Raw genomic sequence first — 9047 nt, 5'->3', positions numbered from 1 at the left:
GTGGCTGTGTTCCCTCCACCTCTGGCTTCATGGCCCATGTGGTGTCCTTCTCTGAGCCTCCCTCTGCCTCTCACAGGGATTCTGTGACGCCCTTGGGCCCCACCTGGACAACCCCGCGTGATCTCATCTCAGGTCTTTAACCAAGTCACTTCTACAAAGACCCTTTTTCCAGATAGGGCCACATGTACGGGTTCCGGGGATTAGGATGTGGGTATCTTTGAGGGGGGCATTTCTCAGCCTCCTGCGGTCACTAATTCTCCCCCCACAGCTTTCAGTTCACCCCGCCACACTGTCTCGTCCTGGAATATTGCAGCTGAAAAGTTCTGACTCCAGCCCAGTTTCCCTCCTTGAATGTGATTTGATTTTTCTGTCTGAATACTGAAGTCTAGTACAGTCAGGAGGGAAGGATTTACTTATCCTTTAAAATGTTACTAAACCCTTCCATGTTAACATGACTTATATCTGATAAAAAATAACTTCTATAAAAATTTCATGAGAATAGCGGCATTGCTTTTACAGTTTTGTGAGTTTCTTTCAAGTCTGGCTCAGTTGACGGTAGCTGGTTCCCCATGTCTCTGCACTCAGCCTCTTGCAATATGTTTTTTAGGTTGAAATATATGAAGAAAATCCAGCCTCACACAGACTTGAGGTTGGAAGTGTTTCAGTAGCTTTTTCACACACTGCATGTTTGTTGATGCCACACCAAGACTGGACAAGAAGCAGTTTCTTACTGGTTAGTTGCAATTTGGAATTTGAATCCTCCTCAGCGGGCTGTTTTGTGGAATTAAAATCCACTGGTCTGTCTCGAACGCTGAACGGGCCTCCTTCTCACGAATAACTCTGAAGCGTCATGCAGTCGTCAGTCATTTGGAAAATATTGGTTCACTGAGTTATATATATCTTCCAAATATTGACACAGTTTATCATGTATCAAAAAATTACACCTGTTAATATCACCAACAACCTCATCAGAAAATGATTTAAATATTGGGAAACTTTACGCTCATGCTGATGAACACAGGTTTTCCAAAATTCTAATTTTTGCTTCAAAGCTCAAATGTTATCATTGGCAACAAATACGATTCGTTGTTTTCCTTGAGTGACACGCTCACTTTTTTTCATTTTTGAGAAAGTTTCTGCCAAATACCTAAGTCAGAATAACCAGAGTTTGTCAGTTTTCTTTCAAGTGAAAGTAGTGTTTCATGAAAAAAGTGACTAGTTCAGCTGCCAACGTAAACCGTTGTGTAATCAGTTGTGGCAGCCACTACTTCAGCACCCAGTGCTTTGTTTCATCACCCTGAATATTAAGAATTAAGTGTCAAGTCAAGACAACACAATGACTTTAATTGCTTCATCAAGGAAATTCTTAAGTGAAACTGCCCCCCCACCCCCAGCGTACGGCAGTGAGGAGTTTGGGCTGCGTGTGGGGCTGCAGCCTCAGTCTGTATGAAGCAGCCAGCGGACGTGCACACCATGCCCTTTGCACCGTCCCCGCACAGCGGAAGGAGAACGGCACGTTAGTGTCACACGAGTAATTTCCGTCTTGACCTCTGGAGACTGCAGCGTCCGCAGACCGGTTTTGGAAACCACTGCTATAGCATAGCCCGTGGGATCACAGGACGTGCACATTTTTTTTTTTACTTTGGATATTGTTAGTTTATTACAAAAGAGACATGGAAATTATTTACATGATGAGATTTCAGAACTTCAGTGGAATGGGCAGCTTCACGTGATGCCATGTCAGTAGTGATTTATTTCAGTCTACATACTGTCCAAGAATGTCACCATCTCTAAATAAGAAATAATCCTTGTCATCTATAACTACTTTGGTGCCTCCATATTCTGGAAGAAGAACTTTATCTCCAACTTTCACGCTAACTGGTTGAATCTCTCCACCCTTTCCTTTAGAGCCGGATCCAACAGCTACTACTGTTGCTTGCAATACTTTTCCTTGAGATTTTTCTGGAAGCATAATGCCTCCCTTGGTTACAGTTTCTGCAGCACTTCTTTCAACTAATACTCGGTCAAAGAGGGGGAGAAACTTTCTACATGCCTGTCCTGCCATGACTCTGGCAGCAGCAGTTCGTACTCTCAGGACGTGCACATTTTCAGTTTTATGAAATACTGCCTGATTTCTCTCCAAACTGGTTATCTCAATTTGTACTCTAGCTATTCGGTTACTATTTGGCCACAATCCCTAAGACCAAGAATAACAGACTTTTAAGCAAAAGGGGAATATTCGTGAGGCTGTGTGTTTGAGCAAGGGCGGCCCCTGGTGGTGTGCAGTGAGCCGCTGTGCCCCTGAGGCAGGGGACACGAGGTACGAGGTACGTTCCTGTCTCGTGTCGAGTTTAGAGGAGCAGCCCTGGCTTGAATGGAGGCTGTGCTACGTGGAGTCCTCGAGGACCCGGGGTCTCCTTCATCTTGCTCTGCCTTTAGGCCCTCCATTCCCAAGGCTACTTCATGATGGCTGCTCCAATAAGCATGTCCGGTTTTTAGCCAGCAGGGAGGGATAAGGATGGCTGGATACGAAGATGGAATGTCTTGTGCCCGCAGTCTCTTAAGGGAGGGTGTACCTGGCAGCTGCCACATGCCAATAGCTGCACGGGAGACTGCAGAATGTATTCATGTTAGAGGGCTAAACGGATGAGTAAAAGTCGGGGACTCAAATTATGGGGGATGGGAGAATAAATATTGGGAGAGTACCAGCAGCGTCTGCCACGTCCACTCCTCTGACAGTCCCTCTCTCCACGCACCCTCTCTCCTCTCTGTGGAGCACGCTCGCCTTATCCTCAAGGGAGACCACTGTGAAAGCTCCATGCAGCTCACAATCTAGGTCCTCTGAGTTCCATGCAGCTTGTTCTAGAAGGTCCATTTGTGGATCCTTGTAGTCCAGTGATTTAATAATGAAAAGATACTGTTACTTGTCCTGCCAACATAATGTAGAATAGTTTTTAAATCCAGCGATTTATAGATGGGAAAATATTCCCCCTTTCTTCTACCTCCTCCCTCCACCACTCCTGTTCAAGCCGTTGTTTCTCAGTCTAGTTGTGTAGGACACAGCTCCCTGGCCCATGCTGGTGTTAGGAGCCTTGCGCTCCCCTGGCTGAGGCAGTCGGTCGTTAGTCAGTCGGCCGCTCACAGCGGCTCACGCTGGCCACCACCTGCTCAGGGCAGCTCACAGCAGCCCACAGCAGCTCCTGCCGACCTCCAGCTGCTCACAGCAGCCCAGCTCCAGGGAAGCCGTTGTTCACAATCTTAGCTGTAGAGGGCGAAGCTCAATGGCCCAGGTGGGAATGGAACCGGTGACTTCAGCCAGCGTTAGGAGCACGGCGCTCCAACCACCTGAGCTGACCTAGATGGGAAAATATTTTATGTGTCCCAAACATACAATGAGAGAGTAAGAACAGGATAAACACTCAGAAGAAACACGGAGCACACATAACAGTCTCTGGTATGTGGCAATCTCCCAATCCTATTGAGATGCACAGTGAAGACCCCTTCCCTGGTGGGACAGAAAGTTCCTTGTGTTGACAGCTCCTGGCTGTGTCCTCTGGGATGTTTTGTCTGTCATGCTTGGTGTCCTCACTCGGAAGGGCATTGCAGAGCACACCCTTCCTGGAGGATTCAGTGCTTCCTGGCTTCTGTAGGGATTAATTTTAGGAATCGAATAGTCACGGGCTTTGGCAAACTACAATTGGAGTTTCTTTGGCGACACAGTTTTTTTCCCCAAAATTTTCACAATTACTAATTCTAGATTAACAACATGAGTTGGGAAGTGTTCCCTCCTATTTTCCAAAATGGTTTATGGAGAATTGGTATTATTTCTTCCTTAAATGTTTGTTAGAATTCACCAGTAAAGCAATCTGGGTCTGGGATTTTCTTTGTGGGGAAGTTTTTAAATTGGGAATTCTTGCTATTTGTTTTATGTTTGTCCCATTTTTATCTTTGTTCCATTTCCCCTCTTTCTGCTTTTTTTGTACTAATCAAATATGTTTTAGTATTTTGTTTTATCTCCATTCTTATCTAATTAGTTATATCTCTTTGTGATTTTCAAGTGTTTTCTCTAGGGTTTATAGTATGCCTTTTTAGCAAATAATATACTGTCTCACATATAAGAACCTTACAACTATATATTTCCATTTATCCCTCCCACCCTTTGTGCCGTTGTTATGTTTTACTTACACATGTTTTAAACTCTATAATATATTGCTGATTATTAAAATGTATACAGCCATTATATTGTAAAGAAATTCTGACATGAGTGAAAGTCTTTTAGGGTTACCCTCAGGCCTCTTCATCCCTTTGTGTAGACCCTGGCTGGCTTCAGGTGTGTTCTTTCATTCTGAAGAACTTACTTTAGTGTTCCTTGTGTTGCAATATGATACTGAAAAATGATCTCAGATTTTGTTTGTCTGAAACTGTATTTATTTCACTTTGACATTTTTACCGCATATAGGATACTAGGGTGACATTTTTTTCATTCAGCAGGTCAGGGATGCCATTCCATTTATTATGGTTTTCACTGTTTCTAATGAAAAATCAGCAAAAAATTCTTATCTTTGTTTCCTGATTTGTATGTCTTTTTCCCCTGGCTGTTCTTAATATTTTTGCTATGACTAATTTCAGCACTATTATGTGCTTTGAAGTGGTTTATTTTGTTTTATCCTGCTTGGGACTTGTTGAATATTTTGGACCTGTGGATTTATAGTTTTCAAAAAATTTGGAAAATTTTCTGCCATAATTTCTGGAAATACTTTTTTTGCTGACACTTTGTGTCTCTAGTTACACAGTTTTTAGACTGCTTGATATTTTTTCAAAGATCAATGAGGCTTTGTAAATTTTTTTCAGTCTTTTTTCCCCTCTCTATTTCAATTTCGATAGTTTCTATTACTCTATTTTCATGTTTACTGATCTTTTCTTCCTTGGTGTTTAATGTACTGTTAATCCCATCTGGTAAATTTTTCATTTCATATACTGCATTTTTCATGTCTCAAAGTTCCATTTGGGTCTTCATTTTTATGTCTTCCATTTCTTGCTCACTATGTTCATGTTTTCTTTAAATCCATGAGTATATTTATAATAGCTGTTCTAAAGTCCATGTCTATTAATTCTATCATTTCTGTCTTGTCTGAGTCTATTTTGACTGGTTTTCTTCCCTCCAGGTTGTTCCTGCTTCATTGCAGTTCTAGTATTTATTATTATTAATTATTATTATTATTATTAGATGTAGGACATGAATGCCTCGATTTTGTTATTCTCCTTCAAAGAGTATTGAAGTTGGCTTTGGCAGTCAGTTAAGTTTCTTGTGGATCATCTTGATTCTTTTGAGGATTCTTTTAAAACTTTGTTAGCATCGGTCTAAAGTGGCTTTTACTCTGGGCTAGTTTAGCCCCACTGAATGTGCCAGGTGTTCCACATGGTCCCACCCCTTAGCTTTTGGATCTCGAATATCTCCCAGTCCTACATGAGCTCTGGGAATTTCCAGCTTACAGTTCCCCAATAGTTTTTCTTTATCCAGCCACAAACACAACTTAGTGTTTACCAAAACTTGGGGGATCCTATTGTAGATTTCTGAAATTCTTTCTCTGAATAGATCCCTTCTCTCTAGTACCTTTTTAAAAAATAGTATCCTGTTTTTGTTTGTTTGTTTTAATTTTATTGGGGAATATTGGGGAACAGTGTGTCTCTCCAGGGCCCATCAGCTCCAAGTCATTGTCCTTCAGTCTAGTTGTGGAGGGCGCAGCTCAGCTCCAAGTCCAGTCACTGTTTTCAACCTTTAGTTGCAGGGGGTGCAGCCCACCATCCCATGTGGGAATCGAACCGGCAACCCTGTTGTTCACAGATCATGCTCTAAACAACTGAGCCATCTGGCCGCCCCTCCAGTATTCTTATCTGAAAATTCCAAATACCTGGGCCTCCCCCAACTCTGACTTCTGTCTTCTAAGACTGCCACACTCTGAGTGGACCGCTGTCCCTGTACTGCAGTCTGGAAATGGCCCCGCATGGAAAACCAGATTAGAGGTTTTGTGTCATTTGTTTCTCTCAGGGACCACAGCCCTGTGCTGCCCTTTGTCCAGCATCTGAAAATAGTTGCTGCCTTTATTTTGTCCAGTTTTCTGTTCCCCCACCTTTTGGAGGAAGGCAAGTCCTATAATTGTTACTCTGTAATGACTAGAAGCCTTTTTTTTTTTTTAAGATTGTATTGAGGAAGGGGAACAGGACTTTATTGGGGAACAGTGTGTACTTCCAGGCCTTTTTTTTTTTTTCCAAGTCAAGTTGTTGTCCTTTCAATATTAGTTGTGGAGGATGCCATTCAGCTTCAAGTTGTTGTCCTTTCAGTCTTAGTTGTGGAGGGCGCAGCTCAGCTCCAGGTCCAGTTGCCGTTGCTAGTTGCAGGGGGCATAGCCCACCATCCTGTGCGGGAGTTGAAACTGGCAACCTTGTGGTTGAGAGGATGCCCTCCAACCAACTGAGCCATCCGGGAGCTCAACGGCAGCTCAGCTCAAGGTGCTGTGTTCAATTTTAGTTGCAGGGGCAGAGCCCACCATCCCTTGCGGGACTTGAGGAGTTGAACCGGCATTGAGAGCCCACTGGCCCATGTGGGAATCAAACCAGCAGCCTCCGGAGTTAGGAGCACGGAGCCCTAACCGCCTGAGCCACCAGACCAGCCCTAGAAGCCATTTAAAAAACTCGTAATTGTTGAATATATAAAATTCACATCTATGGTGATGATCATGAAATTTTTGTTTCCTAGTCCGTGACTGTGTTGGATTATCTTTGAAAGTGAAAGTGGGAGATGGAGCCATCCTTGGATTTCTGTGTTGAACTCCATGAGATCAGAATGCATTTACAAAAATAAACTGTTGAATTTCATTAGCTAATATTTTGTTGAACTTTTGTGTACATGCTTATAAGGGAAATTGACACATAATTCATTAATTTCCTTGAGCTAGTCTTATCATGTTGTAGATTTATAAAATGAATGGAGATGTAATATAACAAGCTGGATTTCCACATAGAACTTCCTGCTGAAAACAGTTAAAATCCAGGATAAACTATTTTCTAAAAAAGTGTTTTCTAAAATCATTGATGATCTAGTAAGAAAATAAAGAACTAAATAAGATAGGAACCCAGAGGGGCTAATGGAGCATTGCATGTGCTTATGATCAGAGGCATTTGGTGAACTGAGAGTACTTGGACTTAGGGATTTATAGCCTGTGCTGGGTTGAATGATACACACACACACACACACCCCCCGCAAATCATAGCCACCCAGAACCTCAGGATGTGACCTTATTTTGAAACAGGGTATTTGCAGATGAAATTAGTTCAGATTAGGCCATAAAAGTGGATCCCAATCCAATGACTGGTATCCTTATAAGAAGAGGGAAATTTGGATACAGACCCAGAAGCGTAAGGAAGAAGGTCATGTAACAATGGAGGCAGAAATTGTAGTGATGCCTCGATAAGCCAAGGATTGCCAGCAACCATTAAAAGCTAGGAAGAGGCAGGGGTGTGCCTCTCCTGGAGCCTTTGGGGAGATCGTGGCCCTGCCGAGACCTTGATTTTGGGCTTCTAGGTTCCAAAACTGTGAGAGAATAAAATCCTGTTGTCTTAAGCCACCAAGTTAGTGGTACTTTTAAATGGAAGCCCTAGGAAATGAGTAGGTGGCCTCTGAGGTGTAGAGAACAGAGACAAGTCGCAGAGCCTGCTCAAAGAGGACAGTCTAGTGAGAGACCAACGCTCTACAAAGCTTAGACTTAAAAGGGGCAAATGCTCAGTATGAGGGTGAATTAGAGATGTACTCTGTCCTTTGGGGACTAAAATAAAATTGACTGTCAAATTTGGGGGCAAAGTGACAAGTGTGTGTGTGTGTGTGTGTGTGTGTGTGTGTGTGTGTGTAAAAGAGAGGTTGAAAACAAGAACAAGAAGTTGGCCCTCACATGGGTTGGCTGCTCATATGGTCAGATGGTCCAAGAAACCTTCAGGGAGACATTGAATATAGAGTGATCTCAGGTTGATAATGTGACCATTACCATGTGACCAGTTGAAGGAAACAAAAGTTCTTTCTGAAGGTACCCACCTTCGTCCTAGGCCTCAGAGTTTCCCATAAATACAAGCCTAAGATTAACAAGCATCTCTAAGTTTAAAAAAGTAATTAAGCAGTAAGATAATGAGGAAACAAGAGCAAGTCAGCAGTAACCACAGAGCACATCTTAGATAGTGGAATTATGAAGCATTATAAAATGCTATGTCCGATAGAATTAAAGTAGTCAAAGCAAGGTTGAAAATATGTGCAGAAACTAAGAATTTACAAATAATCAAGGGTGGCCGGTTAGCTCAATTGGTTAGAGCACAATGCTCGTAACGCCAGGGTTGCTGTTTCGATCCCCACCTGGGCCACTGTGAGCTGCACCCTCTACAACTAGATTGAAACAACTGGTTGACTTAGAGCTGATGGGTCCTGGAAAAGCACACTTAAAATAAATAAATTTAAAGAATAAGCAGTTTGAAAAGTTCCCACTGGAAGTCTAAAGTGGAAGTTTTAATTTAGTTGAATTTTAATTTCAACTAAATTTAAAACTCAGTATACAGCCCTAACAACAGATTATAAACAGCTGAAAAGAGAATTAGTGAACTAAAAAATAAATATGAATAAATTATCCTAAAGATTGCCTGGAAATACATAGGGATGGGGAACATGAAAGAGAGGTTGAGCGATATGGAGGCTAGAACAAGCAGGTCCAACATGAAGCTAATTGGAGAACCAGAAGGCAAACAGAGCAGAGCAGAGCAGAGGCAACCTGTGAAGAGATCATCACTGTGAACTTTGTAAACTGCTGAAAGAGACATCTGTACAGTTGAGCTCAGTGAACTTCAGGCTGAAAAATAAACCCACACCTCACTACACTGCACTAGAATGCCAGAACACCAAAGACAAAAGAAAGGAGTTCTAAATGCAGCTGGAGAGTGCAGGGCAGTGATCTTCAAGGGAGCAGAGACTGAAGGTGACTTCTCATAGCAACAGGCAGCTCAGAGAAAGG

At 42.5% G+C, this 9047-nt stretch overlaps 1 protein-coding gene across 1 annotated transcript; it reads right to left on the bottom strand.

The window, feature by feature from the left end:
* Positions 1 to 1756: 1756 nt before the first annotated feature.
* On the bottom strand, positions 1757 to 2065 carry LOC308502350 (10 kDa heat shock protein, mitochondrial-like; the record flags this gene model as incomplete). The annotated part of the gene is made up of 1 exon (XM_081059979.1): positions 1757 to 2065. The coding sequence occupies one exon, from the start codon at positions 2063 to 2065 to the stop codon at positions 1757 to 1759; it is 309 nt and encodes a 102-aa protein (XP_080916105.1).
* Positions 2066 to 9047: the final 6982 nt, after the last annotated feature.

This window comes from Rhinolophus hipposideros (genome assembly GCF_964194185.1).
Source record: "Rhinolophus hipposideros genome assembly, chromosome: 9".
NCBI classification, from domain to species: domain Eukaryota; kingdom Metazoa; phylum Chordata; class Mammalia; order Chiroptera; family Rhinolophidae; genus Rhinolophus; species Rhinolophus hipposideros.
The sequence above is the reverse complement of the archived record's forward strand: the minus strand, read 5'-3'. Positions and strand labels throughout refer to the sequence as shown.